This window comes from Gekko japonicus, unplaced genomic scaffold (assembly GCF_001447785.1).
Source record: "Gekko japonicus isolate JY-2015 unplaced genomic scaffold, Gekko_japonicus_V1.1 scaffold665, whole genome shotgun sequence".
Lineage (NCBI taxonomy): Eukaryota > Metazoa > Chordata > Lepidosauria > Squamata > Gekkonidae > Gekko > Gekko japonicus.
In genome coordinates this window covers 524781-548600 of record NW_015170294.1, presented here as the reverse complement: position 1 = coordinate 548600, position 23820 = coordinate 524781, and the positions used below count along the sequence as shown (strand labels likewise).

The 23820-nt window shown below is 41.2% G+C and overlaps 1 protein-coding gene across 1 annotated transcript in view; it reads right to left on the bottom strand.

The window, feature by feature from the left end:
- Window positions 1–23820, bottom strand: part of ASCC3 (activating signal cointegrator 1 complex subunit 3) — a 409581-nt gene that overhangs the window by 127013 nt on the left and 258748 nt on the right. The window contains exons 24-29 of the mRNA XM_015417908.1: window positions 17244–17464; window positions 12891–12976; window positions 11871–12037; window positions 11616–11761; window positions 11406–11526; window positions 9730–9872 (exon numbers count right to left, since the gene is read on the bottom strand). Coding sequence (XP_015273394.1) covers window positions 9730–9872; window positions 11406–11526; window positions 11616–11761; window positions 11871–12037; window positions 12891–12976; window positions 17244–17464 — 884 coding nt within the window. The remainder of the gene's footprint in view (window positions 1–9729; window positions 9873–11405; window positions 11527–11615; window positions 11762–11870; window positions 12038–12890; window positions 12977–17243; window positions 17465–23820) is intronic.

Here is a 23820-nt window from a genome sequence, read left to right as displayed (position 1 = left end):
GAAAGTAGAGGCGAAGCCAAATTCTCACTGCTCTCCCTACTGAGGCAGGAAGAAAACTGAGTTGAGGGCGACTCCCAACACAGGAAACAGGAAACAGTTTGAAGTTCCTGCCTCCCTAAGAGATGGTTGGGAATCACCCACAAGATGGCCTCCACCTCAGAGGGAGAATTCGACACTTTAATGATGGTCTGGGCCTGGCTGGGGCGATGGCACCCGTGCCCACAGAGAGGGCTCTGAGTGCCGCCTCTGGCACCCGTGCCATAGGTTCACCACCACTGCTATATATGTTATGTTAAAGTTTTTTGGAGAAAGGGCAGGATAAATAAATCAAGCAGTAATATGTTAACAGATAAGTATCATAAACGAAACTAATAAGTAGGCAGAAAATGTGTAAGTTAAAAATGAAAGTATATTTATTCCATGCACAGGACAAAATAAAGAAAAGATGGGAATACAATGAAGAATTGTACAGAAGGTATGAAAGGATGACATATTCCTTCAAAGAATATTCTGAAGAAGTACAGTTTTAGAAAGTAAAGTGACTTAGAGCAATTGGGAGAAGGAGACTTGGAGGGGCAGCCATGAAGGAGCTAGAAAATATTCTTAAGAGTAAGGATGTGTCACTGGGGACCATGATCAAGACATTTGATACCACAGTATTCCCCATTACTATGTATGCGTGTGAAAGTTTTACAATGAAGAAAGCTGACAGGACAAAAGTTCATTCATTTGAAATGTGGTCTTGGAGGAGAGTTTTACAGATACTACGGACTGCCAAAAAGACAAAGAAGTAAGTTCTAGATCAAATCAAACCTGAACTCTTCCTAGAAGCTAAAATGACTAAAATGAGGCTATCATACTTTGGTTACATTATGAGAAGACAAGAGTCACTGGAAAAGACAATGATACCAGGAAAAGTTGAAGGCAGCAGGAAAAAAAGGAAGACCCAACATGAGATGGATTGACTCAATAAAGGAAGCCACGGCCCTCAGTTTGCAAGACTTGAGCCATGGCTGTTAATGAGAGGATATTAAAGAGATAATTATTTTAAATTTTTTTTAAAAAAAATTATATTGAAAAATTTAATTTATATTGAAATAAAACTTACTGCATAAGGACACACATTTATTTTACACATTCTAAGCCTTACATGTGCTTTCCTGTTCAGAAGTTATAAATAGCTTCATCCACTTTTATGATATGCATGGTAGTTTTCCCAATTATTAACAGCAGAATTACACTTGTTGATAGACTACTGGGACCATGACACTTTTGTTACAACAATGAATTGACAAAAAGGATGCAGAGAAATTTCTACAGATCTTTCAAACAGAGAAAACAAGAGGAATGTGACTGTTGTTTGTGTAATGTGGGGGGATCAAAATTTATTTAATTCATTAATACCCTGTCTTTCTCCCCAGTGGGGATCCAAACTGGCTTACATCATTCTCCTCTCCTCCATTTTATCCTCACAACAATCCTGTGAGGTAAGGTTAGGCTGAGAGTGTGATTGGCCCAAGATCACCCAGTGAGCTTCCATGGCACAAGTGACTAGTATGTAGAAGACTCAGGTTCAAGTCTGACACTCTTAACCAGTACACAGCACTGCCTCTTGAAAAAAGAATATGACAGTGCAATTCTAGGCAGTTACACCCTTTGAAGTGCACTGATGTCAAGGGGCTTAGAAGATGCAGCTCTGCTTAGAATTTCACTGTAAACTATTCATCAGCATCTCCTTATGATTGCTATGCTTCACTTACTTTTAATAGCTGTAAACTGTCAAGCTAAATTTTACTGCTCAAAGTGGGGACATATCAATATATTTATTTATTTATTTATTTATTTATTTGTTCCACTTTATATCCCGCTCGAACCCCTGGTCAGGGGTCTCTGAGCGGCTTACACTTCGGTGCTAGCCACCAATTTTATTGCCCTAACTATGGCCACATATATTGTGAGGGGGAGGGAAACCTACCGGCACCCCCTGTAGTGGTGGTTGGTAGCTGGTTCTGTTTTTTCTGCTCCGCCGTCCCGGCTCTTTTGACGTCATCGCGGCCCTCCTCTGACGGCGGTCGCCCGGAGCTCCACCTTTCGCCACCAGGGATTGCTCCTCTGGTTGCGCCCTGCCCGCCGTCGTCGCCATTCGTCTGCTTGCTGCCGCCGCTCGCCCCGCTCGCCGCCACCGAAGTCGGGCCCGATGTTACACTGCTCGCCTGCTTGCCGCTGCCGCCATCATGCCATCCGAGCCGGGGTCGATGTCTCGCCATCGCTGCTGCCGCCGTCATCATTGCCGTCGTCTGTCAACCACCGCAGGCAGGGGTGCCCCCCATCCTACTAAGGGTGGGTACCCATTTATCTACTTGCAAGTAAGTTGCTTTCGAACCGCTGGGTGGGCGGGAGCTGGGACTAGGGTCGAGAGCTCACCTCGACCACGGTGGTACTCGAACAGCCATAGGGCTGTTCGTATGATGTTACTGAAGCAGGCATTTACTGCCTGCGCCACCGCCAACAGCTAATGCAGCAAATCGTAACCTTAGATGACATGACAATGCCACTATTATAATATTACTCTACCCTTCTTCAAGGAGTTCTGGATACTGTACACAATTCTCCTCCACTCCACTTTATCTCCTTAACTCTGTGATGCAGATTAGGCTGAGAAAGAATGATTGCTATAGGGCTATCCAGGATGTTACATGGCTGAATGGGGATTTGAACCTGGATGTACTGTGACCACTAAACCACACTGGCTGATTTGGCTGATCATGTGTATCTACTTATTTATTTATTTAAGTTAAGGAAATGGATCTGGATTAATCAACTAGCATTTAACACAATGTAGTAATCAGAAAATACTTATGTAGAGGATATAAATATCAAATTGTAAACATGAAATAAATTACAACAATGAACAGCTCCTCTAACCAAATCTTTACCCAATAAATTTCTTCAATAATATTTGTTATCTGTGAACTTGAGAAAATTTAAATAAGGCAAAGTGCCTTGGATAGCATTCAGTCTACCTCATCTAATGTACATATGACATTTCAAGAAAATGATAAAAACCAAATGTAATTTTATTGCAATTAAATTCCAACAATATTTTATTTATTTTATTTATTTATATTTAAATTTATACCCCGCCCTACCCCGAAGGCTCAATAAACCTGACCATTCCAAGAAATCTTATGTCCCATTGATTCCATGTCCTAAGAGGTCTTTGAAGGGAAAGAAGAACAAATTCAGTGAATACAAAGTCAGGAAAGCTTGTAGTCATAAATTTTAAGGTTTGGGAACATGGAAATAAATGAAGGGGGGTGAGTAGTGTTTCTGGGTCCTCATAAGTGTGAGACTTGTTCAGCTAGATCATAGGTAGGGCTTTGTCTCCACAAAGGAGGGAGGGAAAAAGAACTATGGCTATCTCTGGCTTGTTTCCAAAGGTTATTGGCTGGAAGTGTTCTGGGCTCCTCCCTTGGAAGGATCCAATTGGGAAAAATGCCACTTCTCAGGAAATCAGTGGAATCAAAGAGAAATATGTGCATGCTATAGCCAGCAATCAGCACCCAAAGATGAAACATGGATTGTTCTAGGAGGAGGGTTTTGTAATACGTAAGAATCTTGGATTTATGTTTCTTTCTGGAAAATCACGCTAATGACCTGAACCAGTGATTTCTGTGTATATCTTCAGCTTGGAAATTTCATAATGCACACCCCTAGTCACAGATGGGAATACAGTAATGGAGTGAGAACTGGTGATGTCACATTGAATAGCAGTATTAATAGTACACCACAAACTATGCACCTCATTGTTTCTGTGAATAGTCACAGTATAGCTTCAAAGTGATGGGCTATTTAGCAGCCATTTAGCAGACTAAAAATAAGATGGGAATTAACTATGAGCTAACTGTAAATTAGTATTAACTGTTAATGCCAGTTTATTGCCTCATATTTCCATTTTGCATGTGCAGTAGTTAACACAAGCATGCATGCACAGAAGTCTTAAAAGACATCATATATCCAAAATTTGACATAGCACCAATAATCCAGAGGAAACTGATTTGCTTGTAATTAATCTTCATACCATGAGTCCTTTGTTGATGTAAGTAGTGTATTTATATATTATCTAAAGAGATACTATCGAGAATAAGGGCAGGAAGATACGAAACAGCTGGGACAACTGTAGGATAAGTGCTTGAATAAGTAAAATGGGAGATTCCCAAGTTCTAACTCTCTGTAAATTATTCCCACCAGCCTAGAAATGATAGGTAGATATTTATGGTTACTAAGGACCAAGGAAGAGCATTCTGTATATATATTCAGAGTGTTTTCACACTCAGAAAGCTCTAATTTATTTAGATTTCCCAAGACTTTTTTTTTTTTTTTTTTTGCATTGAGAGTCGATAGGGCTGAAGACTGCTGGGATATTATGCTCTCTCAACCCTTTAGCCTTCAACAAGGGAGAACTTCAGAATCTGAAATATTTTAACAAACATTATCACCTAACAAGACTTCATTTTTTATTTAATTTTATTTCATAGACACAAACAAACGAACATGTACAGGGCGTTATAATCATATGCTTTTTCCTTTTTCTATTTAAAATCTTGTAATTTTTCATCTTATATGTTCATTATATACCTTTTGTCAATAGTTAAAACTATATTTCATAGATCTATATATTTAGGTTAGAAATCCAGAAGTTTACATTTTGTTTTCTTCTAACCATTGATAAATTCTTGACCATGTGTTCTTAAATTTTTCTTTACCTAACAAGACTTTCAAGGATCCTTTTCAGAAGACTGAAAGTAATCATATGCTTCATGTCACTTGTTTAAGATAAAACAGGATTTGTTAAGTGATAATTCCTTATCAACTGAAGTATTGCGTATGTGAACATTTACAGTTTGCTGTTAATTTAGTATGATTTATATAGTTCCAGGTATGATGGGTCAGATTCAGTGCAAAAACCCTGCAAGGTCCATGCAACAACCTCCTAATCTTCTTACATATCCCCTCATTCCACCAGCCATTTCTGACTCTGGGCAAGCTTAGGATCAGGTCAGGAGGCTGAAGTGGGAGGGGGAAGAGGGCAAAAATCACTCCCTTCTGCCTTTTGCATGAGTGCTATAGGAGAAGCAGGGGTGAATGATTTTATTTTCCATTGACTGATCATGGGATGCAACCCATATTTGCTGTATATTACACGCGCGTATACAATCAATACCTAGCTACCTACTAGCCAATGTCTAAGTACTGCTGCAACAGCAAATGCCCACTCAAAAATGTGGCATGCAGAATGTTTTATCAGGATAGGACGAGATAGGGTGAGTTAGAAATAAATTTTTAATGTTGTAGACTTGGACCTAGAATTCACTTCAGCACCCGCAAATATATATTAAGATCTTAAAATTTGCAGATGCTGAGAAAATATGTCTTTCTGAACAGCACTACTTTCCTTATTCTTCAAATAAGTTAAAATAAAACTGGCTCCAGATGAAGCAAATATGCCTACATTGTTTCTCTCATTTGGGTGTTTATTAAGAAACTAATAAGGATTGTGTAAGGAAAGGTGGCACAGGATAGCCCAGTCTCATCAGATCTCAGAAGCTAAGCAGGGTTGGTACTTTGAAGGGAGACCACCAAAGAAGACTCTGTAGAGGAAGACAATGGCGAACCACCTTTGTGTCTCTTGCCTTGAAAGCCCCTTGCTGGGGTCACCATAAGTTAGCTGCGACTTGATGGCCCTTATGTACATATTAAGTACTGCTGTACTATACTGACATAAGGAAAGATTTATTCTGCTTCTACAGGCAGATAAGCAGGCACATTTGGGGCCAGGTTCTGATGATCTTATAGAAGCATAGATAAAAAGCATTACCAACAGAACCTATAAATTTAATACATGAAGAAGAAAATGACTCTTATGCAGCAGACTTTGAAGTGTTATGGTTTCCATTTCTTAGCTTTATTTGTAGTCACGAAGATGTCAGGTGGCTCTCTAGTTGGACCAAAGTAATATCCATTTTTTTAAACCTTGTTAATAGGAGATACCCCCTCATGGATCACTGCCTTGTCGTGGCGAGGGGGCTTGAGCAGTTCAATGAAGCTGTGGGCTATGCCGTGAAGGGCCACCCAAGACGGACAGGCCACAGCAGAGAACTCAGACCAAGAGTGATCCCCCTGGAGAAGGAAATGGCAACCCACTCCAGTACTTTTGCCAAGAAAACCCCATGGAAAGTACCAAAAGGCTAAAAGATATGACGCCGGAAGATGAGCCCCTCAGGTTGGAAGGTGTCCAATATGCTACTGAGGAAATAAAAACCAAATGTAATTTTATTGCAATTAAATTCCAACAATATTTTATTTATTTTATTTATTTATATTTAAATTTATACCCCGCCCTACCCCGAAGGCTCAATAAACCTGACCATTCCAAGAAATCTTATGTCCCATTGATTCCATGTCCTAAGAGGTCTTTGAAGGGAAAGAAGAACAAATTCAGTGAATACAAAGTCAGGAAAGCTTGTAGTCATAAATTTTAAGGTTTGGGAACATGGAAATAAATGAAGGGGGGTGAGTAGTGTTTCTGGGTCCTCATAAGTGTGAGACTTGTTCAGCTAGATCATAGGTAGGGCTTTGTCTCCACAAAGGAGGGAGGGAAAAAGAACTATGGCTATCTCTGGCTTGTTTCCAAAGGTTATTGGCTGGAAGTGTTCTGGGCTCCTCCCTTGGAAGGATCCAATTGGGAAAAATGCCACTTCTCAGGAAATCAGTGGAATCAAAGAGAAATATGTGCATGCTATAGCCAGCAATCAGCACCCAAAGATGAAACATGGATTGTTCTAGGAGGAGGGTTTTGTAATACGTAAGAATCTTGGATTTATGTTTCTTTCTGGAAAATCACGCTAATGACCTGAACCAGTGATTTCTGTGTATATCTTCAGCTTGGAAATTTCATAATGCACACCCCTAGTCACAGATGGGAATACAGTAATGGAGTGAGAACTGGTGATGTCACATTGAATAGCAGTATTAATAGTACACCACAAACTATGCACCTCATTGTTTCTGTGAATAGTCACAGTATAGCTTCAAAGTGATGGGCTATTTAGCAGCCATTTAGCAGACTAAAAATAAGATGGGAATTAACTATGAGCTAACTGTAAATTAGTATTAACTGTTAATGCCAGTTTATTGCCTCATATTTCCATTTTGCATGTGCAGTAGTTAACACAAGCATGCATGCACAGAAGTCTTAAAAGACATCATATATCCAAAATTTGACATAGCACCAATAATCCAGAGGAAACTGATTTGCTTGTAATTAATCTTCATACCATGAGTCCTTTGTTGATGTAAGTAGTGTATTTATATATTATCTAAAGAGATACTATCGAGAATAAGGGCAGGAAGATACGAAACAGCTGGGACAACTGTAGGATAAGTGCTTGAATAAGTAAAATGGGAGATTCCCAAGTTCTAACTCTCTGTAAATTATTCCCACCAGCCTAGAAATGATAGGTAGATATTTATGGTTACTAAGGACCAAGGAAGAGCATTCTGTATATATATTCAGAGTGTTTTCACACTCAGAAAGCTCTAATTTATTTAGATTTCCCAAGACTTAATTTTTTTTTTTTTTTGCATTGAGAGTCGATAGGGCTGAAGACTGCTGGGATATTATGCTCTCTCAACCCTTTAGCCTTCAACAAGGGAGAACTTCAGAATCTGAAATATTTTAACAAACATTATCACCTAACAAGACTTCATTTTTTATTTAATTTTATTTCATAGACACAAACAAACGAACATGTACAGGGCGTTATAATCATATGCTTTTTCCTTTTTCTATTTAAAATCTTGTAATTTTTCATCTTATATGTTCATTATATACCTTTTGTCAATAGTTAAAACTATATTTCATAGATCTATATATTTAGGTTAGAAATCCAGAAGTTTACATTTTGTTTTCTTCTAACCATTGATAAATTCTTGACCATGTGTTCTTAAATTTTTCTTTACCTAACAAGACTTTCAAGGATCCTTTTCAGAAGACTGAAAGTAATCATATGCTTCATGTCACTTGTTTAAGATAAAACAGGATTTGTTAAGTGATAATTCCTTATCAACTGAAGTATTGCGTATGTGAACATTTACAGTTTGCTGTTAATTTAGTATGATTTATATAGTTCCAGGTATGATGGGTCAGATTCAGTGCAAAAACCCTGCAAGGTCCATGCAACAACCTCCTAATCTTCTTACATATCCCCTCATTCCACCAGCCATTTCTGACTCTGGGCAAGCTTAGGATCAGGTCAGGAGGCTGAAGTGGGAGGGGGAAGAGGGCAAAAATCACTCCCTTCTGCCTTTTGCATGAGTGCTATAGGAGAAGCAGGGGTGAATGATTTTATTTTCCATTGACTGATCATGGGATGCAACCCATATTTGCTGTATATTACACGCGCGTATACAATCAATACCTAGCTACCTACTAGCCAATGTCTAAGTACTGCTGCAACAGCAAATGCCCACTCAAAAATGTGGCATGCAGAATGTTTTATCAGGATAGGACGAGATAGGGTGAGTTAGAAATAAATTTTTAATGTTGTAGACTTGGACCTAGAATTCACTTCAGCACCCGCAAATATATATTAAGATCTTAAAATTTGCAGATGCTGAGAAAATATGTCTTTCTGAACAGCACTACTTTCCTTATTCTTCAAATAAGTTAAAATAAAACTGGCTCCAGATGAAGCAAATATGCCTACATTGTTTCTCTCATTTGGGTGTTTATTAAGAAACTAATAAGGATTGTGTAAGGAAAGGTGGCACAGGATAGCCCAGTCTCATCAGATCTCAGAAGCTAAGCAGGGTTGGTACTTTGAAGGGAGACCACCAAAGAAGACTCTGTAGAGGAAGACAATGGCGAACCACCTTTGTGTCTCTTGCCTTGAAAGCCCCTTGCTGGGGTCACCATAAGTTAGCTGCGACTTGATGGCCCTTATGTACATATTAAGTACTGCTGTACTATACTGACATAAGGAAAGATTTATTCTGCTTCTACAGGCAGATAAGCAGGCACATTTGGGGCCAGGTTCTGATGATCTTATAGAAGCATAGATAAAAAGCATTACCAACAGAACCTATAAATTTAATACATGAAGAAGAAAATGACTCTTATGCAGCAGACTTTGAAGTGTTATGGTTTCCATTTCTTAGCTTTATTTGTAGTCACGAAGATGTCAGGTGGCTCTCTAGTTGGACCAAAGTAATATCCATTTTTTAAACCTTGTTAATAGGAGATATCTGATATTGAATGTGTTGTATGGTTTGTTAATTTACTTTTGTAAATGTACTGGCAGATAAGCAGGCACATTTGGGGCCAGGTTCTGATGATCTTATAGAAGCATAGATAAAAAGCATTATCAACAGAACCTATAAATTTATTTTATGCTATGTGCAGATGCAGTTAAGACCTGTGACCAGCAGTGGGAAATTCACATTCCAAAAGGAAAGGACTGACAGAATGTAGAACAAGTTCATGTGATCCTGTTCCCAAACACAATAAAGCAATCATGTTATTTGTACACCATTCCTCTGGCTTATTTTTTAAAAAGATGCTACCAAGTCTTAGAATAATGTTTTTGTAAGTCTCATCTCTAATGCTGTTAGATCTGTTAATAATTCATCAAATTAACGCAATTCATAATACAAAATGCATGAACTTACTTCTCTTTCATCCATATTCAGCCATTGTTTTGGATCATCTTCAGTTGCCAGAAAAGCAATCAACTCCAAAGCAGTGAGTCTGGTTTGACGTCTGGATGATACAAAGATAAGAACAGGCTTGGCTGGAGAATGGCTCCTAATAGCTGTTGAAAAAGAAAAAATTAGAATTATGCAATTCTATAAACCAGAATTTCCCTGTGCATCCTCCTTGTGTCAGCAATGGAGTGGCTTGAATGAAAAGTGTTGATGATGCCGTTTTAATACTCAATTTGTCTTTGGCATAAAGGAATTTTCACAAGTTAGCTTTTGCAGCAAAATATAGGTAAAACAATGAGTTGCAATGAGTTGAGGGATTTCTGTACTGTCAAGACAAGCATGATTTTGTGTCCTTTTTTCTTGCTGAGTGTGAAAAATTTTGGCTTGCAGCAAAATTTTATGAGCTAAGACTGGACACTATAAAGCAAACTGTTGACATATTCATGACTATATTCTATCAAAGAAGTGAGGAAAAGAATGTCTGCAAATGATATTCCTTTAGCAATCTAAGTATAGTAACAGTATTAACATAATCGGACTACTGTTTACAATCTCAGTATTTACTTAATTCTAAAATAATTTCAATGCTCTATGAGTGTTTTGTGCATTTATGCTGCAGCATTAAGTACAGAACAATTTTACTATAAATCATCACAACACACATTGGTAAATGGGAGACATGTATAGGACAGATGAGTGTTAATATCGTCCAAGTCTTATTGCAGACTAAAACGTTTATTTAGGCATAAGCTTCCGTGAGCCGGAGCCCACTTCCTCTGTTAAAGTTAATACTGCATCTTCTTCATACAGATATCAATATATCTATTTCCTAACAGAAACCTGACAGCTAATGAATTTTTGTTGCTTCAGGAACAGGTGTGGCAGAACAGTTCTGGACAGATTTATTGTTCATTAGTGTTTTTCTACAATGCTCCTCTTTGAGGTGTAAATAATCTGAACTGCCAAGATTGGTCTCTAGTTCCCAATCAATACTTTGCTTCTGTCATAAGGCTAATTAGATCAGCTAAAAAGTCACCTCACAACTGTCGCCTTACAATCAACAGCAGTTCATATCAAAAAAATTTATTTGGGGACTTCTTTTTAATTGATATAATAAATATTCCTTATGGGACCCACACAGAACATGCTTCTGTAAAATATGAGGGTGGTTTCTAAATCTATCCTTTTTGCCAGTTTAAGAATAAAAAATTGAAAACAGAGACATCTCTGGACACACTGAAAATTCTGAAGTTTATGGTTATTGCCTTGAAATCAGAATTATATAAGCCTAGCTTGACATGCAACTTATGTTTACAATTTTTTAAAGCTTCCAAGAGGAAGAAATCACTTTCTGTATTAATACCAAGAAAGGGTTTTATAGGTTTGTAAATCTTAAAATATTAACATGAAAGCATTTTCATTGTGCCAAATATGAACAACAATTTCAATTATTCTATTTGAAATATGTTTGGGTTCCATTGATATGTGTTATGTTAGTAACCTAATGCATGAGGTATGAAGCCAGGTCATGTTGTTAAAGACATTTTTCTTAAAACAACCCAAGAAAGCACACAATAACATACGATATAAATCTGCCTAGTGCAGACTTTTTTAAAAAAATTACAGATCTACCAGCATACCCTGAAATGCTGGTTTGTTCATACTAGCCATTCGAGGACAATAGTGCTGGCCAGGAAATCCGTGAATGTGTACTTCCAATGGAACCGGACGCACCGATGGCCTGAAGTTGAACAGTCCTGCCTACAGAGGAAAGATAAATGATTGGTTGCTCATGTAGCCCTGGATTGCTATTTTGAAAAACAAATAGATGTTCTAAGTCTTCTACTTGCCTGATTGATATTTAGCCAATCAGCAAGGTCTCTGGCATTAGCTAATGCAGTAGACAGACCTACGACTCTGACAGTCTTTTCTGTGTGAGATGAGATGAAGTTAGTGCGAGACACAATAACTTCTAGCACAGGGCCTCTTTCATCTCCTAGAAAAGAAGGAGAGAAGAAAACAACATCAATATTTTTTAAAGTTCAGGTAGCAATGCTAGAGCACACTTCAATTCTGGCAATAATAACAATGAAAACGATGCTCACCTAGCAGATGAATCTCATCTATGATGAGAATGGAAACTTTTTGAACATAGCTTCTATTCTGCCAGCTTCTGCTGATCCCATCCCATTTCTCTGGTGTAGTCACAATAAGGTCAGCTTGGGCAATTGACCTCATATCAGGAGTCACATCCCCAGTCAATTCCACAACCCTGTAATGCGAGTCAAGTGGTCATTGTGAAGCAATACAACACAAATTCCTATTTATTTTGGAATAGACTGTAGATCTAGAACAACAATAAAAACATGATAAATAAAACAATCCTGTCTGAATATAAGGGTATACTGTAAGGGTCCCAGACATGGGTCAACCTTCTATTCAAGTCCTTCACAGAAAAACCTATGCAATATATCATGACAACTACAGCAGTTCCTTTTTGAGGAGTCAAAGGCAACACAGAGATCTCATTCAGTAGGAAAATAGTCATATTAAGGAATGATCTTGCCAGTCATTTTCTCTTAACAAATTAAGAGCTCAGATTATTTTTTATCCAGTTTAGTCACAGGTTCATCTAAAATATGTATTATCATAATAATTTTATACATGTTTAGTCCCATCTGTACAACTATTTCATAAATGAATTATTTCTTAGCTAAATTCAGATCAAAGTACTAGGAACTCTGTTAGGATAAAACTGGCATAGATACAATGATCAGAGATGCTACAGGGACTGTTAAACCTGTGCATGACTTTTCTTAACAGGCACAAATGTCACCATACCCAGGTATCCAGTGCAATCCTACTCAGAGTTACGCCAGCCTAAGCCCACTGAAATCAATGGCCTTAGGCTGGGGAAATTCTGTATAGGATGCACTATGAAGAATGTAGTCAACATTTACTTGTCAGTTCAGGAGAATTCTTACTACTACCAATCTCTTTTCTGCCAACAATACTTTGTAAACGCAAGCACTTGACACGAACTTTTACCTGCATGATAACTAAAGCTTTAAAGAAAAGTTTCTTATTTTTTTAATTCAACTTAATGGAAATAAGATAACACTTACTTCTTGCCAAGCTTTTCTTCAATTCTAATTTTCCAGTCCTCAATCCTCTCCCGCACTAGTGCCTTCAGAGGAGCAATATACACTGCCTGCAATGCACAGGCCAACAGAAGGAGAAAAAAGCAATAAAAGAATTGGTGCATAATGGCTTTTTGTAGGTTCTCTTACAGAGTTAACTTAAAGCTAATGGTAATGGTATACTTTTAAATATTTTGTTTAGTTACTTGCAGAAGGTTTCTAATTCAAGTAAAATGCGTGCAGTCCATTTTTTTATTCTTTGAACCAATGACACATGTTTGAATTTAAATTCTAAACAATAACTCAACTGCATTTTACAGTCAACAAACCAAAAAAGCATATCATTAAAAAAAGGACCTGTGCTGAATGATAACTAAACACTGGATAGGCACGTAAAAAATGGAAACAAAGAAACTGGACAAAAGGAAAACTAATTATCATTATTTCAATGTCTTTGTACAATAACAACCTATTATCTAGAAGACAATAAAATCAGAACTAGGTAAAAATTTTCTGAATATTACTGCTATGGAATGCCACTGAAATTAACTGAAAATCTGGACAATAAAGGATATGACATTGTTTTATTACATATTTAAAATATTTATACCTCATGGCTCAAACAACTGATCCACTATATCTTTTTTTTTAAAATTTTAGGTCATAACTAGGTGGGGTGACCAGCTACACTACCAAAACAGCTACTGTTATAGCCATGCTGCATCCTATCTCCTAGGATCAGGACTCCTGAGAGCTTCCAGAGGATGACAGACAACGGATGTCCTCTGGGTCTCACCTCACACTGCCCATCGTGAAGCCAAACATCTTAAGAAAACAAATCAAGTGTGACTAGAACCCTTTGAACTTTGCCCCCTAGCAACCCTGTGTGAGGCTAGTGCAAAGCCTAACTGTATAACTTGGTTTAGGGCAATCTGAAACAGTATTTCCTCCCTGCCCTGCTGCAATTGCTGGCATGACTTGCATTCTCTAACACACACTGCTGCAATCATGTACTCTACGGATCTGTTATACTTTGTTAGTGACTTGGCCTGGAGAAAAGACCTGGCTGGAAGCAGCTGCATTATTTGTTCCTGCCCTTCAGTAAGTGAATATAAGAAGAAATCTGGACATGTGGGGAGACAGGAGATTTTAAACATAAAAATCTAGCTATATTGTTGAGCAAGGAGGTTAGAGAGTCCTTCCTCATGAATAAGTTGACTTATAGGTTAGAGGTTTAGAATGCCCTCCAAAAGTTAGCGGAACAGTGCCACATGTAAAAAAATTAAACACTACAAGTTTTTCCAAGTATGAAGCCTAGATCTGACTGAATGATTGGATTGGCTCCCCCTTATCCCTTCCCTATTGATATTTATTTATTTATTCGATTTCTATCCTGCCCTCCCGGCTTAGGCTGGCTCAGGGCAGCTCACGACAGAATAAAATCTCAACAATATGATCACATAAAACCATAATTTCATAAATACAGTATTAAAACTCAAACATAATAACATAATAAAGTGCTAGTACATTCCACATTCCTGGTTAACTCTTCAGCCTTCTGTGGCTATCTAGGGTGATTGGCTCGGACAGTGTTAAGGGGACCAGCGGGCCAGGGTCCCGCCAGCATAGATATTAGTTGCTGGTGGTAGAGGTGTTAGTGGTGGCAGCTCCAAAGGCCTGGTGGAAGAGCTCTGTTTTACAGGCCCTGTGGAACTGTGAGAGGTCCTGCAGGGCCCTGATCTCTTCTGGGAGCTCATTCCACCAGACTGGAGCCGCCACCGAAAAAGCCCTGGCCCTGGTCACCACCAGTCTGACCTCCTTGAAGCCAGCTGATTCTGGGTCCCCAATCGCAGCGTCCTCTGGGGTACATATGGGGAAAGGCGGTCCCTCAGGTATGCAGGTCCCTGGCCATAAAGGGCTTTAAAGGTAAGAACCAGCACCCTGAAGCAAATCCGGTATGCTATAGGCAGCCAGTGCAGCATCTTTAGCACAGGTCGAATGTGCTCCCGAATCGGGATTCCCATCAGCAACCTGGACACAGCGTTTTGCACCAATTGAAGCTTCCGGATTTGTGACAAGGGCAGCCCCATGTAAAGAGCATTACAGTATTCCAGTCTTGAGGTGACCATCACATGGATCACTGTTGCCAGGTCATTGTGTTCAAGGAAGGGAACCAACTGCCTGATCAGCTGAAGGTGGTAAAAGGCTAACTAGGTTGGCAGTGGCTGCCACCTAGGCCTCCATTGTTAAGGAGGTGTCCAGGAGCACTCCCAAACTCCTAACCTCCGGCGCTGGCATGAGTGGTGCCCAATTGAAGGTCGGGAGCGGGATCCCTACCCTCGGGCCGCTCTGACTCAGGCACAGGACCTCCATCTTTGTTGGATTCAATTTCAGCTGGCTCTTCCTAAGCCAACCAGCCATGGCTTGTAGCGCCCGATCTAGGTCATCCGGTTTGGAGTCAGACTGCCTGTCCAACAACAGACAGAGTTGGGAGTTGTCTGCATATTGGTGACAATCCAGCCCATGCCTCAGGGCAATCTGGGCAAGAGGGCCCATATAGATGTTAAAAAGCATCGGGGACAGCACAGCCCCTTGAGGCACTCCACATTCCAATGGGTGCCTTCGGGATAGTGATCCTCCAGTGCCACTCTTTGTCCCCGGTCCTGGAGAAAGGAAGCAAGCCACTGCAAGGCTAGTCCCTGAACTCAAATGTCGGTGAGGCGGTGGGTACAGTTTCGCCTGTCTTGAGACAGAGCCGTGATAGACCGAATCATTCTAAACAATTGTGCTGGGCGTGAGCTTGCGGACGCAAAATACTATCTCTTAGCAGCCTTCACTGCCATCTCATAGGATCTCATAAACGTCCTATAAGATGCTCTTGTAGCTTCATCGCGAGCACGCTGCCACTGCCTCTCTAGCTGTCTTAAGCCCCATTTCATCAGCTGCAACTCCTGGGTGAACCATGGAGCGAGCTTAGAGCGGGGGCACAAAGGACGTTGGGGACTGATCTCGTTGATGGCTGTCAAGAGTTGGCTATGCCAGTCCTCTACAAGCTCATTCAACGAGCCACAAGGGGGCTTCGGATCCCGGAGAGCCATCTGAAGCCGCACTGGGTCCATTTGGCTCCGCAGGCAAGCCCAAATTGGCTTGCCGCCCAAACAGGGGTGGAGTGGGATATTCAGGCAGGCCTTCAAGGCAGAGTGGTCCGACCATGGCACTGCTGAAGCAGTGATCCAGTACACTGTGACCCCTGCCACAAAGATCAAATCGAGCATGTGCCCAGCCTGGTGGGTGGGGGCTGTTGCAAGTTGGGAGAGTCCTAGGGCCACCATGGATGACACCAGGTCTGCTGCCTGAGTGGAGGCCGCGTCATCAGCATAGACATTGAAATCACCTACGACTATCAGTCTAGGGTGTTCCAAAGCCCAGCCTGATACTGCCTCCACCAGGGACGGTAGGCTATTGGCCGGTGTGTTGGGCGGTCGGTACACCAGTCAAATCGCCACACTCTCCTCGGCTTCCCACACCAAGCCGACACAATCTATGCCCGTGATCCCTGGCAACAGGAGCACCCTGAAGGAGTAAGCCTCCTGGATGAATAATGCCACTCCTCCCCCCGCCCCCTAGTCTGCCATTGGTGAAGGACCGAGAACCCAGATGGAGCAGATTGGGAGAGAGAAACTGTCTCTCCCTCTCTCACCCAGATCTATGTTCTGCTTCTGCAGAAAATCCCAAAGGACTGTGGTCTTATTATTTATAGACCTGGCGTTGCACAACACCAATGTCGGAGGGGAGGTCAGTCTTCCTAGCCCCACTGCCTGCAACATTTGGGATGGGACATAGGCTGGAAGGAGGCCAAGCTAGATTATTTCTCCGCCCCCTTCCCTTAACTCTCTGACTAGTCCCATCGCTGTACTTTCCCCTCCCCAGGATTACTGGTATTGCTTTCCCGGCCATCCCCTAGATGATCTTCGCTAAGCCACAGACCAATCAGTGAAAGGATTTCACCAAGTAAATTACTGTATTAGCAAGAAAGGAGGACTAATATTTTAACAGATATCCCTGTTCAGTTGTAGTCAAACCTACTATCTTAGTAGGAAAAGTATAACTTTGAAATCATCATTAGATTATGTTGTGGATGTAGATGTGAATATCTACAATACATTTTCTTAGTACCACGTTTAACATTTATATACACATGTGATGTTAATCATGCAAAACATGTGGTGAAGAACCATCTACAACAAAACTATTACTGTCCGTTCTTTGGGCTAGCTCAGGACTATTGGGAAAAAGCAGAGAAAGGGAATCATTCTTCAGAATAATAACTTTACAAACCTTGGATGTGGGATAGTTGTTGAAGACTCTAAAGATGGCTAACTCTGCTGCAACTGTCTTCCCAGAGCCAGTGGGAGCACCAAGGAGAACATTACAATCTGTGTGGTACAGTGTATGGAATATCTGGGTCTGAACGGGGTTAAAATGAGAGAATTTGTACAGAGCTTCGTACTCGGGCTTCCCCAAAGCTGTGATGGGTAAAGGCTGGAGATCCAGTAGTTCTGAAAATTGAAGAATAATTACAAGCATATGTTTAAATGTGCAATCAAGTACAACAGATAGTTCTTAAAGTCAAAATAGAAAACCATAGCTAAAATATTACTATTAATACCATACATGAACTCATATTCTAAAAGAGAACATGAGCTCAAATAAGAACTAAACAAAGCTGGTTTTATAGGTCTGTGTTTTTAAAGCAGCACAGTTAAAACTACTAAGAGCTGTTCTGATGTCTAAAATTTGCACAGATAGACCTTTTCACAAAAGGCCATTGTCTTTTCAAATCTACTCATAATCTACCATACCGAAGCAAATATGCCCCATAATTTATGAGGACAAAGATAAACAAACTAACTCAGAGAACATTATGGCCTAGGACAAGGATTTTCAAAGGCTTGAAAAACAAGGGCATGATTATATAGTAATAATTACACTGAGGGAGAATGCTGCAAATAAAGCTTGATTAAGAAAGTCAGAAGTAGGCATAAGACTAAGGGCAACATCCTAAGGCCAGTCTCTGAATAGATCAGGTTACTGACTACAGCATTTTTGTAGCATTTTTTCTAAGAGTGCTCTGCTCAGAACCCTTACAGGCATTCCATCTGAAGACAGAAAGAGCCAACAGGAGTCTCCACTCTTCCAACTGGGGATGCAAGAACAAAGCACTCCACACAGGTAAGCAAGGGAGATGGATCTTGTGTCCTAAACTGTGACTACTGCTACTGTTCTCCTATCCCCTGGATCTACAACCATTTCTTCCCCAGCTATCACTAACAGTAAGTATGCATGCTACAGAAAAAGCACTGGTTTGCTGGCAGCATAGCAATGCACTATTGGTATTGTGTCATGCTGTTGAGACAGCCCCTTCAAATAGGGGACACAGGATGCAAAATCACAGCCCTGGATGGCCACCAGGGATGTCACTCCCTGGGAGAGGGAACAGCTTACATGGACTCTTGATCACTGCTGACATCTTATGAGCCATGCATTTTGCATAAATGGGGGTTGAGGATGCATGATGCACAAAGGTCACTGGAATGGATATGAGTAGATGCCAGTAATGAATTTCCTAAGCAGAAGTGGAGTGTTGCATGGCAAATCTGACCAAAATAACTGACACATGGGGCAGTCAATCAGCATGAGGGGTCCAAGCCATGTAATTGTGTTCGATAGAGTTAAAACTCAAGTTGTGTGAGAAACTTCTTTCCGGACTGTCCTGCCAGTATTCCCATTAGGGATTTGAGCCCAGAACCTTGGGTATATGCTATGTCTGTGTACTGTACTATACCAATCTCCACTTTGGTATATATGGTTGGTGGCAGCATCAGGGCTCTTGCAGTTTTCCAAATACCTTTGTGCTGCATGTGGTTTATATTCTAGTCTAGGTTCCTTCTTCCATTTTGCAGCTGCTTAGCCCAGGGGAACCCAACCTTTCTGAACCTGTGGGCTCATCTGGAATTCTGACAAGGCATGGTGGGCACAGCAACAAAATGGCTACCACAGGAGTAATCAACAGCCACAAAATAATGGCCAAAACTTAATTTCAGTAACACAGTACTATAGATCCTCATGCTGTGGTGGCAGTTGCTGCCAAAGCAACATTTTAAAAAATCTGCACAGCCAACCAAATCTCTAGTAGTAAGCAGAAGCCTTGTTTGGCAAAAGCCCTACCCAGCCCCACCCACTTCCTAAAAACACTTCATGGGCACCAGAAAAGGTGTCAGTGGTCACCACTGTACCCACAGGCACCCCATTGGGGGGCCCTGGCTTAGCGTGTTATTGGCCAAAAGATAAGACTGCCTTCATGCCAGCATTTGCCTTGCCATGATTTGAACCAGCTGCCTCTCATGATGCCCTCAGCTGCTCTTGCCTGGTAAGCTGCTGATAGGTTGACAGACCTGCTTTCTGTGATGGTGCACTTGTTTGTCTTCTTGTTGCTGTCCTTGTGCCTTCATTTCCCTGTTATGTCAAAGATCTGGTGCTCCAGATCCCCCACCTCTAAGACCTGAATTCCTGTGCAAGAGTGGTCTTGGGTGTTCTATCAAGGTTGCTTCTACCATACATGCAAGAAATGGCTGTGTGTGCACGCCAATGACGTGAGAGACATGGTTGAAGAGGAGATTCAAATATGTATCTGCAGAGCTCCATGACATGTTTCCAGTCCAGGGCTCCTATGGATTGGCCCAGCAGAGGGTACTGTGTTCCCTTTGTTACCTCACTTGTTGTGTTGTGTGTACAAGTGGTGTATGAGTGGTGGCAGGCTTATGTCAAACAGTCAAGGCTACTTCCATTTGTTGCTGACATGGGGGCTTTGCTAGGACACCATATCTTGACTGGTGAGCTGAAGTGGGGTTGCTGGGGGCTCCAGAGCAATTATTATAATGTGCACACCTTGATGTGTGGTCTATTATTTTCCTTTTGCAGAGTAAGGACCAATGATGCCTTAATATTGGGGTTTTAGAATGGGGCAACAAGAAGCAAAGGGCAATGTTACAAGCCTCAGAAACTACAGAATTCACAATTTATATTTTGCTCTTTTCCCAAAGAAATATAAATATACTTGATTCTAATGCCATGTACTTTCTTACTGTACCGGTTATACATCACTTGCACCTAACATCTATTAATTAAATCATTAAAATGAACATGTTTATATAATTCAAGGGGGAACCTGCAAGGACTTGTGGGAGGAAGGCTTTTTTTGAAAAGGGGTGCTGGAACTCTTAAGAGAGAAATGACATTTTCAATCTGTATACTGAAAACTCATGAACTTTAAAAACATTTAAAAGAATTTTGTTGAAGAGGTTCTGGAACTCTGTTCCGGTGCGTTCTCCCAGAAAAAATGCCCTGGTGGGAGGCATCTTATTTTCTCCACCACCACTATTTACTCTTCCCTTCTCTACTTCTAGGGTTGCCAACCTCCAGGTGGGGCATGGAGATCTCCTGGAATCACAACAAAGTTCCCATCTACATAGATCATTTTTCCCTTAGGGTTGCCAGCTCCAGGTTGAGAAATTCCTGGATATTTGGGGGTGGAGCCTTGGGAGGGTGAGGTCTGGGGGGAGAAGTGACCTCAACAGAGTATAATGCCACAGAAGTTACCTCAGCAGGGTATAATGCCACCTTCCAAAGCAACCGTTTTCTCCTGGGCTATCCAGGAATCTCAGATGTATGTGTGTGTGAAGTGTCATTAAGTCACTTCTGACTTATGGCAACCCAAGAATGAATGAGCTCTAAAACATCCTATCATTAACAGCCTTGTTCAGGTGGGGGCTGGAGATCACCTGGAATCACAGCTGCTCTCCAGATAACAGAGATCAGTTCCCCTGGAGAAAACAGTTATTCAGGTCAGCAATAATGTCTTCTTAAGAACGGACCCTAATAACTACTTATTTTAAAAAGCTGGTAGGCAAAGAAAACCAGATTATATATTAGTTTACTGTTGTTGTAGCACACCCATTTCTTTTAAAACCAATCATAACTTTTCACAATTCACACAGCCAAAAGCTTTGCTGTAATCTATGAAACACAACCCAACTTTCTTCTGAAATTCTCTTCAATGCTCCAGTAATCAATGTGAATTTGCAACATGATCTCTGGCACTTCTTCTTTTGCATCCACCTCGGACATCTGGCATTTCTCATTCCATATATGGTAAAAGCCTTTGTTGTGAAATTTTGAGCATCTCTTTACTCGCATGAGAATTAATGCAATGGTCTGATAGTTGCTGTAGTCTTTGAAGTTTCCTTTTTTGGAACTGGAATGTAGATTGAACGTTTCCAGTCTGTGGGCTATTGTTTTGTTTTTCATATTTGTTGGCTTATACTTGTTAAGATTTTGATGGATTCCATTTCTTGCTTGAAATAGCTCTGTTGATATCCCATCTACTCCTCGTGATTTGTTTCTCCGAATTACTTTGAGTGCAGCTTTCATTTCACATTCTAAAACTGAGGGTTCATTTCACATTCTAAAACTGAGGGTTCTTCTTCAAAAGTTTCTTCTTTGAAGGAGTCTGTCATCCTTTCATCTCCCTTGTATAGTTCTTCAGTGTATTGTTCCTGTCACGATTGCCCAGGCGGGTGGGCAAGGCACGGAATATCCAGTAAACAAAGACAGAGTTCAGGGCACCAGAGAGGCAGAGAAAACAAACACAGTCCAAGATATCAAATTACTTGCAGAGGTTCAGGGTTACCAGAGCTTCGTAGTTAGAGATGTAAAGCCGTTGTCCAGAGTCCGGTTACAAATTCCAGGGTCGAGGAGCCAGAAGACAATGTCACGGAATCTCTAGTCCAAAATAGCCAAGGGAGTCAAACAGGGAGTCAGGAAACCAGATGCAAAGTCAGAGGTGCCGCGATGTAATCATGAGATCAGTTGCCAGCACAAGGTGGATAGTGAAGAGGGCTTCCTTAAAAGCCCGTTCCCTGTGTCATTAATTACTGGCTGATTAATGAGTCCTGGCTCCAGTTAATACACTGGACTCAGAGTACGCCTCCCACGCATGCATGCTTCTCTATGCCTGGTTGTCAAATCCCGTCTCCTTTGGTCTCGTAAACGAGCTACAGGTGGAGGGGAAGCAGGGGGTGTGGAGCTGGTGCCTGGCTCAGCAGGAGCGGCTCCAGGTGTGAACCCTTCTGGCAGTCAGTGTTCATCCTCTGCAAAACTTATGTCCAGGAGTGCAGGGAGCTCTTCCTTGGAGGAGGAAGGGACAGAGTCCTCGGGATCAGGGTCCACTGGGTCAGGTGGCACGGTGGGCATGACACCTCCCATATTTTCTTTATTCTGCCTTGTTCCGTTAATGTTTTTCTTTTTTGATCTTTCTAACTGTACTTTAAATTACCCTTTGATTTCTTGGATCTTGTGGAACAGAACTTTTGTTCTTTTTTGTTGTTCTCTTCTATTTCTTTATGCTGGTTATTATATTAGTTCTCTTCATCCCTACATCCCAGGAATCTCATAGGCTGGATTGAACTCCTAGCCAGTCTTTGTAACCTTGGGAGGAAAGCTATGGCAAACCTAGACAGCATAATAAAAAGTAGAGCCATCACCCTGCCAACAAAAGTCTGTACAGTCAAAGCGATGGTATTCCCAGTAGTTATGTATGGCTGTGAGAGTTGGACGATAAGGAAGGCTGAGTGCCGAAGAATAGATGCCCTCAAATTATGGTGCTGGAGAAAACGCTTGAGAGTCCCTTGGATTGCCAGGAGATCAAATCAGTTAAACTCTGACTGTTCCTTGGAAGGCCAGATACTGAAGCTGAAGCTCAAATACTTTGGCCACCAAATGAGAAGGGAGCACTCATTGGAGAAGACCCTGATGCTGGGAATGATTGAAGGTCAAAGAAGAAAGGGATGGTAAAGGATGAGATGGTTAGACAGTTTTATCAATACAACAAAAATGAAACTCTGGAGGACAGCAGGAGACAGGAGGGCCTGGTGTGATGTGGTCCATAGGGTCGCAAAGAGTCAGACTCGACTGTGTGACTGGACAACAACAACAACAACAAAGCTTAAGACCTGGGCCAGCTAAATAAATCCCTCATTCTCTGTGGTAAAAACAAGGCCTTGAGGTGTCATTTTACCACAGGCGTCACATTGGTAGAGAAATAATTTATTAAGTCCCTGCAGAGTCATGGGACAGGTCTTCAAATGCACTCTAAATGGAACTGCCCAAGAGTTCTGCCATTTTTGTTTTACTCACTGCTATAAGTGTTTCATCTCCAGGAACTCCCTAAAAAGGTCAGAGAACATATATGACCTGGGAGAGGACTTCTACAAGCAATTACAGAAATGGCCTGGTTCAGTTCCTTACACTAGCAATCTAGAAGAATCTCAGCAAAAGATGCTTTCAAATCACTTGAAATTGCTGGAAAGCCTTAGGTACTAGGAATCTTCAAGGGCACACCACTTTACCCTGCAGAAGTTATTGGGTACTGCAACTTTAATTCCCTTCAACTAATGATTTGCCTATGACAAAGGCCCTATCAAAGTCCATCCACAGACCATCCTCTTCAAATTCAGGATGAAGTACCATGTAGAATATATGATCTGAAGAATGTACACTGGAACAATCCCACTGTTATCCTATCTATATATCTAATAGCGAAAGGTGCCCCCTGCATGCGGATACCTAAATCCGCGCATCGGGGGCACCTGGGGGGGAGGGAGATTTTCATGCACACTTGGAGCAGTCCCCAGGTGTGCACAAAAATCTAAAAACTCGGAAAAAATATCGGGGGGATACTTAAATCACCCCGAAAGTGACAGAGCGTCCCCTGCGCATGTGCAGGGAACGCTCTGCAAACTCCCTGACCGCCGCCTCAGAGGGCGGGGAAGAGAGAAGCGAGGCCCACTTGGGCCTC